We start from the raw sequence: 22,430 nt of genomic DNA on the forward strand, positions 1-22,430 counted from the left end.
TTGAAAATAAATCCTGGCACACAGTCCGGAAAAGACAAATATGAACAATACAGCAATTTATGCAAAAAAAAAAAAAAGTGGAAGAACTTGAGATCAAAAGATCATAAATGTTCTCTCTAATTATTTTTTTCAAAATTGATTTATTCTTTGCATGTTACTAAAGACATGGAATTTTATAGAGGGACAGCAAAAACCGAACAAGCAAAAAGCCAGAAAGCCAAAAATTAACAATCAGTAGTAAATATAACTATCCTCTCCCATCAGCTAGTAAAAGCATATCAGGTAAATTTGACTCCATCCCATGTATAGGCAGCACTGACTAGAAGTTTGAGGCATCAAAACTATTTGAGCAAGGGAGAGAGAGACATATGGCTGGTGTGGTGTTTTGCTTAAAACTGTTTTTTAAAAAATAAAATAAAATCAATTTGGCTATGTTATATGAAACTGTCAGAAATTCTCGACATCATTTATTCTAATTTCAACTTCAGGATGGACTCAAACCTTCTGAGTGACAGGGACAAGTACAATGAAAAGTGAATCAAGGCAATTTTACATCTAGCATTCACTTCTCCGTAGGTTGTCTCTCATCCTGCAGTGAATAGACTTGCCTGCATGAAATCTGCGTATGGGTAATCTTCTCCCTACTGACATCAAAGAAAAGAATGCTGTTAAGCCTCCACAGCTCTGTATTATTTTACACTCAAAGACACTCTGGGAAGACAGGGGTTTTCAAAGATGCTGCATTGCTACAATCTCTTTCCCCTGTCCTCACCAGAAAACAAAAATGATTGATCACAGCAATCCCAAAGCGAAATCATTTCCTTCCTATGGCTGCTAGTCTCAGTATTTCACCAACAAGAATGGCCTGCAGTTTCCTAGTAGTTATTTTGTGCTCAAAAGACTTTGATGTGCTTTGATGAAAGACTTAGGTACCGCAATTTTGGGGCTGCTTAATTTAACGCAGTGTTAACAATCCAGTCAGCCTAGTCTACTGTAATACTAGTTTTGGAGAAACTTGCACTGGAAATTAGAGGGGTATTAGAATGTAACAGAAGTAACCGTATCCCCAATATTTTATGGCTATACAAATTCAGACTAGTCCCCAAATGTATTAAAATTACAATTTATACAAGTTGCTTTTGAGAAAGGTTACCTATCAATAATGGGCTGATACCGAATACAGATACAAAAATAGAGGTCTGCAGGTTTTAGCAATGAGCTCTGCCTAATTTCGACATTACAAACCTGAAAAGATCTGAAGATCTGAAGTACGACTTTTTTCCCCCCCAGAAATCTGACTTTTAATAGAAAGGCCCAATTTTCTCATACTGCCTCCTGGGCTTCAAACATGACACAGCAACCAAACTTTTTTCAATATTTCATTGTTAGGTTAAGACAATGATGAATTGAGGGGAGGATGGAAAAGAGAGACAAAAATCTCGTTACCTGAAAGCCACAAAAAGATTACTGCATTTCAGGAAGGCAAAAAGAGACAAAACACTGCCTACGCAGGCACATAACGCATCTGTGTCTGCAGCACACAAAGCTAACCAAGGTGTGAGAGAGGCTCTGCACTGAGGCTCTACATCATCGCTTATGAATAACTTCCTAAGCAAAACTCATGAAGCCTTAATGCTCTTGGTTGGGTTGCTGACAAGACTGACACTGATCTCTTCAACCACAGAACACAGAACTAATTCCTTGACTAGAAGCATTGTTGTACGAGATGCCTTCAGCATTACAACGTCTACTCCTTGGCTACGAAAGAAAAACAGTCCTACTGGTATCTCTTTAATCCTTCCTTTTTTTCAGCAAAATATGATCCTGTTACTACATAATTGGTTTCAGGGTACGATTATAAACAGAGGTTCTGAATGTAAGAGATCTTTATTAAAATATCCTTAATATAATAATCCTTTATTACGAGACTTTCTTTTTTATCCTAAAAGAGATACTTCAGAGAATATAGCCTATTTATTGCTGCTTTGCAACCATCTCTCTTTACATCAGAATTATGCTTAACAGATCAATGATGGCCACTTTCCATCAGGAAGCCTGCTTGTACCTATTTCTCGTTCTGTACAACTGCTCAAAACACTGTATCTGTCATTACCCCTTCCTTTTCAGAATGTTTGATTTTACTATAACATAAAACCCTGCCATAAAAACAACTATGGCATGACAGTCGTTAAGAAGGGAAGTGCTTGATTACAGAGCAGCAGCAAAAAGTCTTAGGTAAATATATTCTTACTCACAATACTGTAACTAACCTTTAATGATCCTGTTCAGCATTTTCAATATGTGACACTGAAGCGAACATAGGGGTGGAGAATCTGTCCAAGAGAAAGATGGGCAAGGCTCTAAGGGAGGTCTCAGAGAGGAAGCAGTTGGGACTACAAACCATGAATGTAAAGATGTGTATAAAGGGATACGTTCAATCACCGACCATGAGAAAATAATTATTCAACTGATCCTCACAGTTAAAGCTGCTTTCGTTTAAGCTTTGAGCAGTTAGGAGCATTGTTACTTACCAGCTGTATTTCAACTGCTGTCACAGGCCTGTGGTTAAGCAACTGCAGCTTTTCTGCTCTGTTTAGAAACAAAGAGTAAAACAATCTGCATTACTACATAATTTGAGGATCCCCCCAAACGACTGTTATGATGCAAATACATTCCTCGTAATTTAGGGGTGAAAAGCCACTGCCAAGGAGAATTCTGACAGGGTCTGCAGTGTGGTTTCCTACTTTAATTTGCATATTTTAAAAAGAGCAATTCCTTGCGTGTTTAAACATATTGCTGTTGCCACCTATAGTCTAAGGTGGCAGGGCAAAGGCCCTTAGATCATTACAGTACAAGCATTAACAAATATGCACTGTTACTTTGTTAATTGCTGCACAGAAATGCGAAACAACTTGCCAAAGATCACAGAATCTTTTACTATGAACAAATGACCACAAGAACAATTATCATACCTAAAAAGTTACAATCCATCCGTCAAATGGCAATAATTTATTTGTTCTCTTAGCACACAAGAATTGCAAGGTTAAAAAAAAATTAGCTCGAAACCACGGAGTCATTTGTACTGTCTGTAACCCACACAGTTTATGCCAATGCATTTTTTCTTACACTATTACAATGGGCTAAGGCCGTACTGCTGCACTTATGTCTCTGGGCAAAAACAATGGCTTCGAGTCCTGTGGTCCCATGCAAACCTTGCTTCCAGTTGTTTCTACAACTGGTGGGAATAGTGCAGCAAACCAGCTGGGGGACTGAGGTGGACTGTAAAGACAATCATAGCCCTCACAGCCCTCTTCTTCCTGGTTTGTTTTTAACTTGACTCACTGCAGTCCCATAAAAAGTGGTATAGCCACAATCAGCATGGCAGCAAAGATGCAGAAAACATCAAAAAAACAGCCACAACAATCAACACCCAACCCCAGTCACAGCCAGGGTTGTAAAGATATGTCACTTATTGCAGTTTTAAAGACAAGAGACAATTCATTAATTTACCATAACTCAAAACCCTTGGTAACCTACCCACACACTACGGCAGAAAGAATTCAAATTTGCAGTCGTGGGCATTTCCCACAAAGCACTTCAATCCGATATTAACCTCTTTTACTGTGATTCTAGGTATGAACTGTGTTGCGTCTGTATTTTTAATGCTTGGTTTTCATTCTCCTCTGCCTATTGTGGGGGGGAGAAGCCAGTAAGATTAGTCTGGCATTGGTATTTAAACACAAAACATTTTAATGTTCAGGGAGACTGTTTAGCACCACTGAAGCCAGTGGCAAAATTCCTGGCACATTCAGAACCACGATTACACTCATCCAGCCCCACTGTTTGTCTGGGTTCTTTTTAGCCAACAGTAATTACCTCTGCTTTTTCACCAAGTAATCAAGAGATCTCACAAGTTTCCATTTAAACACTTTGACCATTAAAATAGGAAAAAAAAAATAGGTATGAGGCAGAAAATTTCGCTGACATTTAAAAATCTTTTTTTTTTTGAAGATGTGATCAAACAAGTATTTGCCTGAAACTCAAACCACAACATTTGAGCAACAGCTTTGTAGCCAAAATTTATTCCTTTTACACCCTACTGAAATAGAAAACATTTCAACAGCAAAGTCAAAAACCAACTGGCATATGCCAGCAATGCATATTTCATTAATTTCAGAAGCTCAAATCATTGACATTGACCACATAATAGAAACATGGCCAATGATCTCAGCTGGTCTTTGTGTTTTAGTGCAAAAAAGCACAATCATACAGCACTGCTAAGGATACAACGAATGTTTAAAAGGGAATACAAAACAGTAACAGACAGGTTTTATGAAACATACAACTACAGCGTAATAATAAGACATGCAAAGAGAATTGAACCTGTATTTTCTGGAAAAAAGCTTGAATGAATAATGCTCAACATATATGCGTTCCTAGCAGCCATCTACGTTTATGCAATACTTTGTCACACACGTTTGTGCGTCTAAATGAGAAGTGACAGTTAACACATACCATCGTCCAGCCTGTGCTATAGCAATGAACCACAATTCTGAGGAATTAAAGCTTGAAATGTCTTATTATTCAAAGGGCATCTTGAATGTGTACTTACACTGATTCCTTAGCGTTTCCCTTTGGTTCTGTGGGACCCGTGGGTGGCTTTGAAAGGAAACCTTAGAGCTCTCAGGGGAACACAGATGCTGTAACTCCCAGCCCTGGGCTCTCCCGGGCAGGCCTTTACAACCAGCAGCTCAACGCCCGTGTGTCTGGAGATGCTGCAGAGATGCAGCCTCATTTCACGTGGCCTCTAACACCGGCTGCCTTTGAAACCTAACACCAGCTATCAGATCCTAACTTTGTAAGGCACCTCGATACTTTACCATTCACGTGTGTGCACCAGTAAATGCTCAAAGCCCGAGGTGTTTACGCTCGTCAGAAGCCTTTGACAAGTGACGCATTGCTTCGGTGTCTGCACTGAATCTAATACTTAATACACCGAATTTAATACTTCTGAAGGCTGTCAGCTGACACCCAAACAGAGTAAGACCCTTCACTTACCTACCCAACACACAGAACAAGCAGCACTAGAATAAAAATTTCCTGGCTGATGTCCCCAGAGTGACCTGAAGGAAAAATCATGTACTACCACCAAAGACCGGATGAGCTAACGGGCCTATTTTTACCTAAAATGTCCATGATTGCAAGTGACTTGGTGATGGGACTATGGGAGACTGTGGCTCAGAGCAGACAACTGCTCTGCTGATACCAACCAATGGACTTAATTGTATTGGAGGGTTTTGTGATGTGTATTTACAGCCCTTGAGAACAGCAAACAGCTCCAAAGAGACAATACCATGATTGCTGTTTTTCAACAAGAGATCCAGCCTCTTGGTGACAAAACCAAAGTCCTAAAAAAGAAAACGCCATAGTAGGCATTGTTATATCCTTTGAAGGCTCCATTAAATAACGGAGAAAAGGACTGCATGGCCATGGACCCTGTCCAGGACCGCTCCTTCCTCCTTGGGACTTTGTAGCGCCCTGAGAAGGATCTGTCCTTCCATTCATGAACCATACGGTACACCCAGGGAGCAGAAATCTAAGATGATGCTGGGGAGAAGGTCGTTTGTGTCAGCTACGTTATAAATCAGTGTTTTAAGGGCAATTCCTCCTGCAGTGACTACATCCTCTCTTTTCTCCTGCAGAATAACTGTTTACATTCTCTTCCATATCCTGTTAACAAATCCATTGGCAGCACGGGATTTGGTCCTGAACTCTGAATGCTGTGATTTTACAGACAACACAAAAGAATCAGAATTAGCCTAGTTACCCAGAGATATTCGTTTGGTTTTGGAGAATCAAGGATGAAAGCCAAATATGCTTCCATTGGTGGGAAGCAGTCAGTGTGCTGCCTTTGTTTTCCCATGCTAATCACTTGCATCTATTTATTTAGCAGCTTGATGTTTACAACAAGAGACTATTAACAGCATGGCTGACTTTAACACTGAGCTGAGAACACCACTGTGTTGGCTGCCTTACTGTCAAAACTAAAGTATTAATAGCTGCTGCCGTTTGCTACTGTTATAAGCAAGGAAAGGATGAAATAAAACCCTAACATTGACACAAGTACAGAAAACCTTTAGCCCAGAGTTGAAATTGAGAGGTCATTTAAGGAGTTAATGGGGAAAAAAAAACTACTAACCCTACCTGCATAAAATTGTAGCAAGACATCATCACAGACAAAGCAGAAATCTTAACAAAAGTAGGTAAAGAATATTAATTACATCTTCAGCATTAAAAGAACCTAATTCATCTGACTAAATGTAGGAAAAGTTTAGTGCTTTTTCCTCGAGAGCTAGGAAACTGCTTGTTTCGGTGCCTGGAACACTTGACAGAGACACAGAAGCTGGTGTTCTGGTCCTGGCTTTTGATGTTATTTGCTTTATGGTCCCTGGCCAAACACAAGTCTGTGCCTCAGTTTGAGACATCTAAGACAGATAACATTTGCAGCTGTCACAGGAGAACTATGAGGATACCTATTTGTAAAACACTTCCCCCTCCTCCTAAAGCCCTACTTACAAAAATAGAATTTTATGCTCACTGTTTAATGAATTCATACTTTATACAAGTTTCTCACTGCACCGTACACTCACATACGGCTTCTGAGATCAGAGCCTTTTTAAACAAGTCTTTCTTTGCTTTTGCTGCATGACACGCCCCAATACAATCTCAAGCATCCTCCAGATCCTCAGACAAAAAGATAATAATAAAAAAAGTTATTTGACTTGGAGATACACTTCTTCATTTTTCTTTTTTTTCAGAGCGATACCTTTGAAATTTGCTGCCGACAAAGTTTCAGAGCCAAATAATCAGGAGCAAAACACCGCAGTCATACTATGCCTGCGCTAAAGGATGCAAATCTTACTTATCCAGAGCTATTTTAAAACAGGTAGAGCTCCATCTTGTTTATTACAGAAAGATTCCTGGCAAAGCAGGCAACAACAGAAATAAATTAATAACAATTAATTAGTGAAACTGTTCATGTTTCCTGAAGACAAGAAATGGAAGCAGAGAGTTAAAAAAAAGGTCACCTCTCAAAGGCTTATCTGCTTATAAGCCATTAACGTTATTATAAATTATTAGGGAACAGGTAGAAGTTATACAGTCAGGACAAACTGATCTCAAGAGTATTATTTCAGCAAAGATGGTATCATTCAGAATATTTCCAGTTTGCAAAATGCATACAGAAGAACGAAGGATAATTTGCAAGTAAGTCATTAAAGTGTGTTATCTGAAATATTTCATGCCTGGTTTTGATCTGCAAAGCTCCCTGCTGGAAAAATGACTCAGAACATCAAAAAGGAATTAGCAGCAGGACATTAAAAAAGAAAAAGCAGATAAATAAATGACGTCTTTAATCTGAAGGTGCTTGAGTAGGGGTTGAAGGGTTTTAGAAATTATAGACACTAATTAACATTGAAAAATAACATTTTTTTTTAGCCAGGTTAACACTATATATTTATGATTTAAGCAATGCATTTGGTTTATTTACATAGAACTTGAATGTGATGACACAGAAATGACCAACTATTCTGTAACCAACATCTGAAAACTGATACCTAGCCAGTTAGTTATTTGCTGATCTATCTAAATATCATTCTGATAACAAAGATGTAAGTTGTTTTATTCTGACAAAATATGTGAAGGTGGCAAAAGAGATAATTGACAGTAAAGGAAGTCATGTGGACAAATACGTTGATACTAATAGGGGTACACTAGATACAGGTGGATATATTTGTTCCCTTCTGCAATAAAGAACAGTAACATTTTATCTTCTATTGTATGTTTAGTAAATTCCCAGCTACTAAGATTATTTACGAAATACCAAGCATGCATGTGTGCAAGGCGTGAAGTTACCTCTGCTTACTTGGGAGGTCCAGCTGTTCCTGCTGTTTGTACAGAACACAGAAATTCACTCCAAGTGTGAGATCTGAGAAGCTCTGGTCCTAGCTCTTCTTCCTGCATGCAATTTCTGACCTTCCCTACACACAATGAAAAGAGTGACTAGAAGGGTACTCTGGGCATCCCTTTGCAGCACACACACACAAAACCCCCTAAAGCTCAGTGTTTCTCCAGAAGACTGGAATCCTCAGCCCCCAATGCGAGCAGCAAGCAGTGAATCGCTGCATGCAACAGGAGTCGAAGCTCAGTACTCACTGCGCTGATTTTTTTCCTGACACTGGTATCAAAAATTGACTGTTGCAATCCGAGTCTCTGTGCACCAGGGATTTCTTGATAGCACGCACATAAATTAGAACTTTTTCTATCAGAAATAAGCTTAAAGGAAGGCAGATGTTGCAAGCCTGCACATGCATCAGTATCAGTGCTGACTGCACTATTTTGCACAGGCACAGACATAATAAGCCTGAATTTAGCTCATGCTTCATTACACCTAAAAAATGCAAGGAACTTTTCCTAACTCAGATGAATCCACTTTTACACCTTCTACAGCAAGCCTATTTACACTCATGTTCATTAAATAAAGAGGATAACTGTTTCATTCATCTAAGCAGACACTGAAACATATTTTCAGCATGTTTCCCCTACAATGTATGTCTTTGTATCTTCTCTGGACTGTCTGGATTTTAGTAACGCTGGTGGGAACATGAAAGCTCTTCATTCCAGAGACGAATATGTAGCAAAGATGAGCAATGGGTGAAAGTCATTTTCTCACGTAAAACCAAGATCAGAGTTAATTGTCTGTGTGCATATTCTTACAGCACCTGCCTAGCAAGAAATCCCCAAACGGGGATCACCGCTGTTAGGCTGAGCAGTGCCTCCCCGCTTCTCGACCACATCCAGCAGTAGCTGAGACTCTACTAGTGCCAAGATCAGCGTTTCCAGCTGAGGGCAAAATGAAACCGAGTGGGCTTTGGGACACACAAAGCTCAGGCTGCTGGAGGCAAAAGCGTGCAGAGTTATGGGAGAAGAAAATGGATCTGAGGTCCTCATTAGAGGGGAGACTGTAGGAGGTGAGGACATACGATTACCACATACTCAAGGCCAAAAAAAGTTCACCTAGAAGACAAAAATCAGTTTTGTGTTCAAAATCACCTTGCATATTTGCACAGACAGAATGGACAGCACATTGATGTAGTGCATATTAAACTCAATTTCTAAAAAAAAATTTTAAAAGTTACATACTGTTGTGCAAATTAAGACAAAATCTATCATCTCCTACCAGCAGTGAGCCAAGTGTTTCTAGCATTTATATTTTAGCCAAAATCTTGTATTAGATGTCTTCGTATTGCCCACTTCTATCTACTGAACTCCTAGACTACATAAATATATACACACATATATTTTGATTATCTAGGAACAAAAAGTAAGTTTCTAGTAAGATCTATAGGCATAGCTAAGAAGAGAACAGCATTAGTGCCAAGATACAGCACACAGAGCTAAAAAAAGACACACTAAAACATCTGTGACCGCAAAGGCAGATTTATCCAAAGAATGTATCCTTTTCAGTTGCTGGGAAAATTAGAAAATAACAGCAGTGTACGTTAACAGTGTATTTTATTACTAACCGAAAACATCAGATCCATAAGGCAAATCCTATGGTCTTGTGTCAACCAAGACAACTCCTGTAAAATCTGGTCTGAATCAACACCACGGGATTTGGCTTATTGATGAGCAGCTCTGAGCTGTGGTCTGCATAGTCACAGCCCCAGTTTGTGCGTGGTCAGCAGAAACATACCAGGCTCTGTTCTCCACACGGGTTACCACTGAACGTGAATGCTGGTACGGTCGTCCAGGATGAACTGGAAGGGCTGATCACTGCATCTGAACGCAAAAAATGCTATAAAGAATTCATTTGAAATACGTAGATTCAGTGCGAAATACAGTCTTTTTCAAGACTATTAGATGATGCTATTATTAAACTAACACCATCCTGCCTTTGGTGTTGAATATTCACTTTGAAAGCTCTAGAGGAGACAAAAATTACAGTGGAAATCATTCGGTCTTTACTATCCTCAAGGTTTATCTTTGTTGTAGATTTTGGCAGTAACAAGGGAAAATACTTTCCAAAAGTACTACTGATTTTCAGCTCAGTATTTCCTTGAATGTGTTGATTTAAAGACAAAAAGGGCAATGCTTATGCCCCATTTTTAAAATTTAAATATGCAGTGAAATTTGATTAATCCCAAATTAGATCCAAGGCAGGTTATCTGTAACAGGAAGAAGTACAAGAAGAGCCAATTTGCATTTAACTGCAATTACAGAGCACAAGTTTAATAAACGTTCTTTTCATGTGATGCCATTCACACTACCTTAAAAATATGAAACCATTCCAGGGACTAAAACTGGAAAATTAGCTGCTAGTGGCACACTCTATTTCCAAGTACAACATGGCTTACTGTACTGAAGCAGTAGCCAAAGCTTGAGGCCTTAACAAGGTAATATAAAATTCACTATGATGTCAGTTCAGAGTTTTTCATTTTAAAAAAAATCCCTCAGTTCTACAGTTTCCATTTCAAACTAACTGATGACAAGCAAAATCCCTGCGCTTTGCCATACTTTACTGACTACATCAGTCAAACACACGTTTAGGTATCTTGGAAATTGTTCCATTTAGCAAGGCAGCTATCCAAAAGGTCTAAGTCATTTTTACACATTTATTTTTAAAATTTAAAATTTGCCTTTTTGTTTTTAAGGAAAACTGATTTTTTTTTCTCCCTATAGTAGTGGCGAGAAGAAAACATCACAAAATAGATGGCTGTCAATGGAAAAGATACGCTGCTTTTTTAACTTGGTATTTGGAGTCGCAAATATCAGCAATAACAGAAACAAAAGACTTCAGGGGTGAATTTACAGGATCTGCACAATTTGCCAGCCCAACACTATCACCTCTGTAACTCTGGCCAGAACATCCAAGGACACCACGTGTAGGCTGATCAGCGGGCATTATGCATTGTAGGTCTGTAGGAGGAGGGCAGGAGAAAATGAGAATTCACTTAATCAAAAGGTCCGTTCTTTCAATGAATGTGCACCAATCCACAGCTTGTTGCTTCTCTGGACAGTGCCTGGTCTTTCTCCACTACCCAGAAATTATCCGATACGCTAGCACAACCTGGTGCTGGAGATCTGCAATAACACACTGAGCAGGGCAAGTCAGCTCACCACCCCTCTTCCTCCAACACGTTTTTAGACACAGCTGCAAACACTCCCTATATTAAAAGCCCCATATCGATCAACAATTTTCCAAGTCCTTGTACTAGAAAACAAGTTGCTGAGCCTAATTAACAGCAAAACCACACTGCTTAATTGTTTTCTCCTCGATTAGATGCAGAGTCATAAGGAATTTGAATGGCAAAGGAAGTAGTCTAAAACGTTGGGCTATTTCTGACCAGCAATGTCTATTCCTCTTGCAAGGAGAAAACAGAAAACACCGCTGTCCCCTTATCAGAGACAGGCACTAACTATCTTGAATCAAATCAGCTACCTTCAGCAAACTGTTACCAACAAAGACAGCATGTGAGCACCTAAGAGATTAAGGGAGATCGCATCTCTTTCAACGCCTTGCCCAGAAAGGAAGAAGCAAAGACAGACTCTGGAGTTCATTACTTTTTGTGGGAGGGAAAGTCATTATAGTGGGATGACGTAAGCAAGGTCTTGAAGAGCAAATATTGCAGATTCTTTCCTCTCGAAGGGGAAGAAAGCTCTCCACCAGCTAACTGGAACGAAATCTCAAGTGAAGCCTTTTATACAAATTCCACCTCCATTCCAGAGAATGGAATTGATTAAAGCCTTTGGCTTTTCATTTATTTAACAACAGAGCGGCGTTGAAACAGTCTTGGTTATGAACCAAAGGGTAGCTCAAGATTTCCTTGTAGGCATTAATATTTTAGGCCATTTAACATAAAGTGAGCGCATTATAGAGTAATTGTGTACCATATGCTTTCTGTGTTTTGGTGAGAAGTGGCTGCCAGATGGGCTTTGATACTTATAGCTTGAAGTGTATGAATGGAAAAGATTAGAAGAAACAAGAAGCGCCAAGATCACACTAAATTCTGTTTCTTATTTTGTAAAGTATGTGACAAACATAGTGCTGGCAAGTTCTTTGCCAGATGACAGATATTAACTGTAAGTAAAACTGTAAAGGATTCTCAAGAAACCACGGTACAATCTGAGTTCTGATAAGCCATAAATCTGTAACTTAAACTATTGGTTTGCTCTTTGCTCTCACCCTTCTGCCATTATGCAGAAGGAAAGTACTTCTTTTTGCTTACCTTACAGACTCTGATTCAGAGAAAAAGGACAGAGAGGATGACACCTAAAACCAAGGGCACCTCCTGACATCCATGGAAAGAAGAAAAAAATAGTCAAAAAGCTCATTTAAAGTTTGTAACTATTTCAACATTTACAGCAGTGCTATTCAAGTTCACAGAACAAGCAGGCAAATTCTTCGGTAGATCTTCTGCAAAGCAGCTCGGCCGTAAGGGAGACTGCGAGAGATTCTGTAGCTGGAATTCTGTGTATTATGACCCAGTGCCATGTAGTACTTCATTCTGAGACACCATAAATCAGATGGGGAAATGAGGCAATCAGATGCAGTCAAGGTATCTAACATGACAACAGAGCTCCCACACCTTTTTGTATGAGTTAACCCTGAGGTCCTGGTCGTATTCTATCAGAGAGAAATGTGTATTAGAACAAAACCAACATTTATGAGACTTTTATTCATAACTCATTCAGCTACTTCTGAAAAATCCTATTCTGCCTTTTTAGCTCCCCCTGGCTTTTTGTTTGTTTGCACCATTCTTCTGCTGCTGCCCTAAACATACAGAACAAGCTTATTTCACTTCCAAGATGACAGGTCTCTTTTTCAGTACCAGAAATGAAGGATGCAGTGAGTACTTAAAAAAAAATAGTTTGTTGACAATTTTAATCTATTCTCATTTCCATACAAGCAGCTCTTTACAGTAAACCGAGTATTTCCTCCATGCTTGAACACCTCAATATCAGAAAAGAATTAGATTAGTTCATAAATTAGTACATAAATTAGTATCCTGCTGTATGGAACGAGCTACAAGAGGACTAGACAGTGACGTACTGACCTGGCAACTTTTGTTCAACAAAAGAAAGCACTTACAGGCAAAGTTACAATACTCATGACACAGCTTCCAAGTACTGGCTTCCCTATATCAGCAGTGAGAGCGATACTGTGATCAGAGCTGCTGATATACTGAATGAGAGTATAATGGTTTGTTGAGAGAGAGCACTGAAAAGTCAACAAAACAGCTGACTGAATCTGCTTTCTATTCATCTACGCTCTGGACAGGATAAACCCTTGCATTGTAGCACTGCTCTCAACTTGCATTTCTTTTTGTGACACAACCAAACCAGTAAAAGCCCCCTTCTCAGAGCATGAGCTCCTTACAAGTACCAGCAGAGAAGAAAAATGCAGTCAGTGTCTATACAGCATAAGCTACTCCTTCATGGTGAAGAGGGAGTCATTTAGAAGCAACTAGGTCTTTGATTTCTGCTTTAAAAATCAGATGAGTGATTAAAGCTATTCAAGCAAGTAGCTCTCTGATTAAGTTTTGTTTGGGCCTGATTATTTGCAACAGGCTTCACTTACACTCCGAAGAGATGTTTGAGAGGATTAGGGGTTTCAAGCACTGTGAACATGCATTCACACCCCTGCCAAAGGGGAAAAATACCTCTGAATCCTTGTGAAGAAAATGTTGCATTTTCTGTGAAGGACTTCCCACAATAAGAATAATGAAACGTATGTTCAGCTTCACTAAAAACTGTAGGGGGGAAAACGCTCAACTGACACTGTATTTAGGTAACTGAAACGTGTATCTCAGCAATCCTAGTGGGCAAGCAGCCCAAAATGGAACATCTTAGTTTGCTAAACACTAATTAGTATAATCCTGCGAGAGGATCTGAAGCAGTTGGAGTTCAAAAATCCAGATAAAACTTAGCTTCAAAAGCACATACTTTCCATAGACTTATGTCAGGATTTCATTTATTACCTCCCTGTAATACAGCCACCTTTTTGCCTCTTCGGAATGGATGCATTTTCGTTTAAGGAAGTTCATAAAAAATGAGAAGAGTGATAATAAGCTGAAGTTTTGTTTCGTTTTTGTTTGTGTTGTTGTTGGTTTTGTCTCCCCACATCCCCCTTCAAAACCCATTCACAACTTTACAGCTTATAGGTTCTTTCTCAGAAAACATCTTATGAATTCTACTTTATGCTTGGACAAACACAAGCATGCTTATGGAAATATGAATGCATTCAGTCATTGATCAGTGAAGGGAAAGAAGTTTGGTTGAATACTTAAAAAAATGACAGAAAATAATTAGAATACCTTAATCCAAACTAGACAGATTACCGCACTGTGTATGTAAGGATCTTTTAACATTCCCGTTAGTTTATACTTCTGCTCAAAGGCACGTCTCTACTTACTTGGTCAGCTTATGGCCTTTCATTGCTATGAGGAATTCTTTTACGGTCTCAGGACTCTGGTATCTACACGGTGTTTTTGATATGTACTTCAGTGTCTGTAAGGAAGAGAAAGAAAACATACATTATTCCACAGTTACTACTTTCTTCCCATGCTGACTATGAAACAAGCTATTTTTGAAAAGTCTTCTCAGTACTGCTCAAAAAAACTCAGCATATCATTTCAGGTTTTGGACGTTCCTTTCTTCCCCACTTTTTCAAAAAAGTATGAAGCGCTGCCATAGTTAACACAGATCACTCACACTTTTCTTTCCTCAGCAACACTATACTGATATTTGCTGAGGGAGTAAGGAACAGGCAATACATAACTACAACTTTATGTAATGGAAATTACATTAGTACTTATCCAGAAAGTCTCAGTGAATTCAATTTACAATGACATGACCCAACTAGCTCATTACACACCAGGTTAGAATGACAGCTTTGACTGTTCCCTCTGTGGCTTTGGATAGCCATTTACCTGGGCCGTTCAAAGCCCAGAGTTACCTGTTGAAGAGTACAGGAAAGGAGTAATTCCTCGAATTTGATTGCAAATTTAAATTTCTTGATTTGAATGAAATACCTTCAGGTGATGCTAAGATTGTGATTAAGATACACTTACAGCTGCACTAAACAGCATCACTCAGATTTATTTTTTCTTTTTAAAACCAACCAATATTTACAGATTAATAGCTAGCTTAAAATGTACCAGGTGTATATCGTCGTTTTTTGTTTGTTTTTACAATAATACTTGAGAAAAGCTGAGGATTATTCATCTTTAAAACCACGTTACCTTCTTCAAAGTTTTAATGGCGTCAGTGGCAGGGGTAGAATGCCAACCCATAAAAAAAATCATTTAAGCTGCACAGCACTAGCAAAGCCTTTTCAATCTATGGTTGTCTTCATCCTTTATACACATATTTGGCAATGCTTTCTTAAAGTTCATAGAAGCAGGTTACGGGTTGTCACAAAAATCTGCAAGACTACTGTAAATGTTCGGGTTTTTTTTACAGGTGAAACTTATCAACCTCGGATAACAGTTGCAACAGCTCTGCTTTGTTTGTTTAAAACAACACACCTAGCAGACAGATGATACTTTATGTAATTTGACCTGACCAAATAAAAAAATGGCAATAAGTCTCTACTAGAAAAAAAACCAAACACTCACAAACAAATATCTTTTCACGGGAAGTAGCTTAGAAATCTTCCTAAATGTTGCTTGCATTAGAACCCAAAATGAAGAGTTGGAAATAATGAGAAACAAAAGAAAGGTCCAGGAAATCCTTGCATTGTCTGCACTGTGTGCATCAGCAACTGAAGGATTTGAAAGAGCATTGTCAAAGCCTGTTTTGAATTAAGGAAAAAAAATATCTTCATCTAATGATACTCCATAGCTATACATAAAGTTTAAAAGTATCTGTACAACTAACAATGCAACTAGCTAACTGGATCACAAATACAAAAATACATGTGTGGTAGGATAACATATGCACAGACTACCTATAATAAAAGTAAGATATAATTACATATGTTATGCTTTGACTTTTCTTCTTTGTACCTATTCTCAGAAAATGTTTAAAGCAAATATTTAAAAAGTCAGAAGCCAAGAAAGCTGAATCAGTATTTACAGAGCAAAAAACAACATATACTGGGAAAAAGTGATTTACAAGATCACTATGTCAGTGAATGTATGCAAATTTATTTCCAGTGTTGGTTGTCATCTTGGTTGTCATCTAAAAAGTCTAGATAAATAAAAAGAAACTTCAAAAGCACAAGATAATTAATTCTACTTAACAGAGTTGATAAAATATGAATCATCGGTATTCTTAATGAGGTTTCCCTACATATTTAACATGCAGCAATATGACATGTAGCAATATGACAAAGCAATTAAAGCTTTAAGGTGTATTCTGACTTAAAAAATAAAAATATTACAGGGTCTTTCTCAGCTGATTTAAAGAGGAGACTGCTAGTCTCCATGAAGATTTAAATTAGAATTTTTGTAAGCCACTATTTTGTTGAATCTGAGGCTTAGGAATTAAAACTCTGCACCTTTTCAAACAAAGCCAGAACTAAAACAAAAACAAAGCCTAGGCCAAATCTTATTCACATGAGTAGTTTCACTGCTCAATGGGATTATTCATGCAAGCAAGGCAAACTGCTTTGGACTGGCTGCCAATCACGGTGCTACTCATGCAGTTCTCTGACATGGACACAAGAGGTCATACTGCATGTCTATTTTGAAGTTACTAATTTGAGATACTTAAAATGTTAATATTTGTATTATACAGGATTTTAATAGTTCTTCCTAGTAACAGATTAAACATTTATTACCCATCTGGCATCCAACCAATGTTGATATTTGTACAAGTAATTTTGTGATTCCAGTCATCTACGTTTTGCTCTTTCGACCAAAAAAGAAGTATGTATTTTATTTGGAATGTATTAGTTTAATGCTCTTAATAAGAAGATATGTGATCTGTGCCTCACTGAAAACAAAATCAGGTGGCATCATCAGTTCATCAAACGATAGCAAGTTCTGCCCTGCATCTTAAAAGGATAGAATAAAGAATCATAGAATCATTTAGGTTGGGAAAGAACTTTAAGATCATCAAGCCCAACTGTAATGTCGAACCTTAAAAACAAGAGGAAATAATAATAATAATAATAATAATAATAATAATAAAACAGGTTTTGTTTATTCTTTTTTTGTAAAGGATTTTAATAAGACCCTAGATTTTGCCCTCACGCCTCTGGCGAGCACTGCTCATCTCAATCCCTTGATCTGCAACAGTTAGCCAGCACGTACCAGCTAAAGAAAACTTTCAGATATTTGAATACAAGAATCTTATTACAGCACTACAGGCAACGCTCTGCTATCTGGGAAGATGGGAGGCTGGAGCCTCCAGAGAATAGAAAAGCCCAGTGAGGCAGATGTTTGGAAGCACTGTGCAGACACCCAAGCTCCTCCCTGGCTCCGCTGGCTAGCTTCAGGCCAGAATTACCTGTGCCAGTCGCAGGACAGCCCTGCTACGTTAATTGTTCCCACTGAACGGGAATACAGTTCAGGGAGAGCAGGATGTTACCGCAGAGTTAGAGTGGATCCAGTAGAATCCCACACTCTGCTTCATGCACAGGAGACCTAAAATGCAACCGGTACTGACCCTGGAAATACTCCAGCTATGGTCATACCTACCACACCTGAGTTTATAAACTCTACTGACAGAAATGTCTGTACACAGAACCAGCTGCACGGTTCTGAATTTATAGTGCAGTTACCCTGCAACATGAATAAACTGACTACAGATAATGAAAACTGAAAAAAAAAATAGGGTAACCTGGATGCAAAATGACCGAATGATGTGAATCAGTCCAGCTTGTGCTAATTTGCAAAGGAACTTTACAGTGCTACTCACTTCATACATGATTGTGTTCAGATTCTGCTGACCAGAGCTCTGCTTGTTTTTCCCACTCTCTTTGCGCTGCTGCTTAAGATCAGTAAGTAACTGGAACACCTGGGGAAAAAAATGCTTTAAATCATTTGAGATTATTTTACCTAAAAATATTACAGCAGGAAAGCATAGACGAATCCTGTCAACCAAATAAAAAAGTGTTGCTTCTTTGCTGACTACACCAGTTAGTTAAAATGAAAAATATTTTGGCAACAGAAAGGTGAATAGAGAGAGGTGTAAATTTGTGAAAACTTTTTTTTTTTTAAGTGAATATTTTAAACAGATTTTCAGCAATTGTTAGGTGTTATTCAAGAGTCCCAAAGGACCCTGTCCCAGTTGACAGAATGAATCTATTCTATTTATTTATCTTAAATCATGTCCTAAACAGAGTTGGGTCAATACCCTGCTGTAATGACACAGAGCTCCCATTTAAATACTAGTGATGCTTGAAGCAAAATCTCCTGCTCATTTGTTGCCCTGCCGGATTTGTTAAGACAGATGTACCTACAATATTAAACATATATATTCCCTGTCTCACAGGGATACAATTTTATATTATCTGCAAGAAAAAAAAATATACTCTACAATTGTCACACTGCCAAGAACCTACTATATAAAGGCTTGAACTATAAATGAGATTAGTGGCCCTTTTATACATTCCAGTGGAATTACTCATAATAGTACATGGTAGAGTGACCAATATGGTGTTATGGTATGTTAAGCCGCAAAGATTACATTAGCTCCCTATTTCATCACAAAAATATAGTACAACCAGACATACTCTTGAAAAGATGTGATAAAAACGTCTTCACATTTATGATGCAGTGAATATTAAAAACGTAGGAGTGAGATTCAGAGGGTAGGTCTGAATGCAAGGAAGACATTTTGATTTCTACAACCGTGCTTTGTCAAATTTGCTGCAACATCACGGCTTCTTTATTCATCATAGCCAGACATGCAGGAAAATATTGAGAAAGCATCACAATTACCCCATTTATTCCAATATTAAATCACATCAAGCTGTAATTCCTTCAGATGTTTTGCTTCGGGCTTTACCGTATATCCAGAGCATACCCACAGCAAAGTAACAGATGACTTCTTACTGTTTCTTCCCTCATTTTTAACTAGCTTAATTCAAGTTCCAGTTCCAATTATAAGCTCAAGTCCACAGAAGTAACAATACAAATATTTCTAGCCGGTGAGAAGCATGAACATTACTACGAACCCTACATTTACTTTGTATTTTATCTTCTGTGAAAAAGGAACACCTTGTCTATCAACCACAAGTAGTCGATCCTTGACTTAAAGGATTCAAAAGGATTTCAAAACTGAAACTATGCATTTAATAAATATTTGAAGACAATAAGACCAGTGACGACGAGACATAAAATGACAACTCCAACCTCACAAAAGAAATTCAGGCATAGAACATAAAACACGTCAGTCTCGAATACTCCTTTCACACACCACTTTCTGTGCAAAATATTACCTTGATAAAGAGAATGTTAGCTATGCCAGTCAAAGAAAAGAGGAGCAAACAGAAAGAGGTCCATAGTTTTAGAGGAATCAGTATTTTGAAGAGCAGTAAAAAGCCATGCCCAATATAGCTGCAGACACTGCAAATCCCTTCCTGCAAATAACTGAAAAGCTGCATGCATGACAACTGTGCTGTCAAAGGGAAATAAGCACTCATCAGTAACTTCATTTTCCCGCTTCCTTTTGTTCTTTTTCAACATATATGGTACATTCACCAACATAAAGACTAAGCCGAAGAAAGTTTTGTCTGAAGAGCATAAAGAATTGATTCTGCAATTCTCCCTGCACTGCACCACCCCGTTAGGACACCTACAGATTTCACAAAAAATGGCCAACGCTGCTACTGAACCTCAGCAGGCAGTAATACCTGGACTCCAAAATGCCAGCAAACAAAAAAGAAGGAAGCAGAGATGATTTGGCAATAGATAATCTCTGAAATATTTGCTATTTTCTGTACTGCCATATAAAGCATCCGTAAATTCAGCACAGGTACAGAACTGTTTAAAGATGAGGATAACCAAATCCTAAATAACAAACCACCACACAAAAGAGGATTCAGCAAACTAACCATGTAACTGTGTAGAGATGGCAAGGCTGAATTTAACGTTGCCGACATACTGAAGATCAGACCCGTATCTATTTGAAAAACTTGTTTGTGTTTGATTTGGGACCAACCAAGTAATGATACTGTACCCACTGCTACTGAAAACATTTCCAGATTTCCTTTAAAAAACTTTCTTAACAACAAGTAAAATAAGGGGACAGAAGTCACACAGTCTTGTTGATTGTCACTGGCAATTTTTTCAGCTTCAAAAGTGTTCAAGTGGCTGCCTCCAGCATTAAGGTATTGGTTTAAAATCAGGATGCAGATAAACTTACCTCAAAGTTACTCAGCAATGCGGCATTTGCATCTTTTCTAAAAACAAAAAAGAAAGCAATTATTTATGTTCCAAATGAAACAATTTGAAACTTTTCTTTGCAGAGTCATTAAGACACTAAAAGAACAGATGCTATTTTCACGGAGTTGATTTCTTCAAAAAAAAAAAAATCAAGAAATTGATTTTGAGGATTCTGCAATTATCAAGCTGTTGCCTCCTCTGAAAAAGTACTTATTTTTCCATATTATAAGTTTATTACATAGGTGTACATCATATTTTGCACAATTTGACCTATGAATCTTAACACACTTCCATTACATAATCCTTTTACTCAGCCACACTATTTTATTCACTCACCCAATTTTACCAACTATACCCAAATTTCCTTCCTTCTTCCTCATATAAAAAGGCCTCCAGTTTTATTTGGATGAGGACTGACAGGAAAAGTCGTTAAGATTATGCACACTATTTATTTATTAGACAAGGAAAAATAAAACAATTACTTTTTTTGTACAATGTACATATTGTATGTGTGTGTGTAGATACAGGTATGCCATTACACACACTGTACTGAGTAAACAAACAAATGACTACATACAAAAACTTATCAAATTTTCTCTTTATTTATTATTTGAATCTTTGTGTGGCTACTCCTTTATTAGCAGGACAAGGCTGAGAGCTTCCCATTTTCCACCAGCCAAACACTTCCCCGCTCATTCTGTCCCGATTAAGCAAGTCAAATGCATTTTTAAATTAATCATGCCTCTACTACTACTGAATATTGTAATTTTATATTTCTAAATTAAAAAAAGGGAGAAAAGCCTGACACAGAACACCATACATTCTCCAAACAATACATTCTGCTGAGCAGTCACTAGCCACAACAACAGCAAGTTTCCATACAAAAGGAAAAAAAGGCTTTTCTCAGGTCTGTGCAGCAGCATATAAAAAAAAAAAAAGGTACAATGTATTGTCAAGCACCATCAACTGTTGAAATAGAACTGTCACGTTCATCCCTTTCAAATGAATTAAATGCATCCACAAACTTCCACAGGTTCTATCATTGTTTTTAAATGAAAATGACCTTCTAAAATACGCTGAGATGAACTTCAACTTCCATTTCGCTGACTCGAGTGAAAGTTCAGCAAGTGAGCTCATACATGCATTAGTTTTCATTCATGTTTTACAAACCATATAGCTTTTGTTGTTAGGTAAATGCAATTCTTCAGAATCTTTGCATTCAGTCTATTGCTACGAAAATCCCTATGGATCAAGGACATTCTTTGTTAGAAATAATAATGCCAGAGAAGAATTATATAGGGAATTATTCAGTTAAAGTGAGAGGATCATATAGAGTAAATACATTACTACAAAAATGCATCTCTGGGAAACCTATCTGAAGTTACATTATTTAAGACAATTGGTTTCTTGCTTTCAATTCTAAACCACTGTCATTCAGAAAAACGCTTATTTTGTCTTCTAACAATGGACAGTAGATGAGTCGGTCTAGATCTTAAAACTTCAACAATTTTTGCTGTGCTGAAATATCAGAATTACAAAGTAGCAAACAAGCCCAGTTTCAAAAATTTTGCTGAACTTATGGAGTAGAAATGTAATTTTCTTCAGCCCTCTCATGAGTCAGCTATCAATTCTACACTCAGAAAAAAAAAGATAAAGAATGAATTTCAACGTATATTTTAAATAAAAAGTATGCTTAATTATTACGACAATAAGAAATGTCATGTTTACACCAAAAATATAAACATGTTTTAGAATCTTTCACAGAGGCACCATTGGTCCAAATTTTAGTCCAAAACAAAGTATTATTGAGAAGGCCTTCCACTTATAACATCAGAAAATGTCTTACTGTATGGCATTACACATCTAAAGGCATCATTTATGCTTCGTGTTTTAAAATTTTATATTTAAACCCAAACATTTTTAGAGGATTCTTTTCTCTACTAACAGATACTTTTGGCGTAAGAACTTAGAGATGTTTTCTAGTTGTAGAGCTTCCCTTTAGGAAGACCATCATGCAGGAAGTATAAGACTGAG

General features: G+C 37.8%; 1 protein-coding gene across 2 annotated transcripts in view; it reads right to left on the minus strand.

The window, feature by feature from the left end:
- Positions 1-22,430, minus strand: part of CRCP (CGRP receptor component) — a 30,846-nt gene that overhangs the window by 6,949 nt on the left and 1,467 nt on the right. The window contains exons 2-5 of one of the 2 annotated variants that reach the window (XM_083806617.1): positions 20,377-20,413; positions 17,926-18,024; positions 14,474-14,568; positions 2,532-2,589 (exon numbers count right to left, since the gene is read on the minus strand). In XM_083806617.1, the coding sequence (XP_083662743.1) occupies positions 2,532-2,589; positions 14,474-14,568; positions 17,926-18,024; positions 20,377-20,413 (289 nt within the window). The remainder of the gene's footprint in view (positions 1-2,531; positions 2,590-14,473; positions 14,569-17,925; positions 18,025-20,376; positions 20,414-22,430) is intronic. The other variant, XM_083806618.1, reaches the window with a different exon arrangement.

This window comes from Anser anser, assembly GCF_964211835.1.
Source record: "Anser anser genome assembly, chromosome: 20".
NCBI lineage: Eukaryota > Metazoa > Chordata > Aves > Anseriformes > Anatidae > Anser > Anser anser.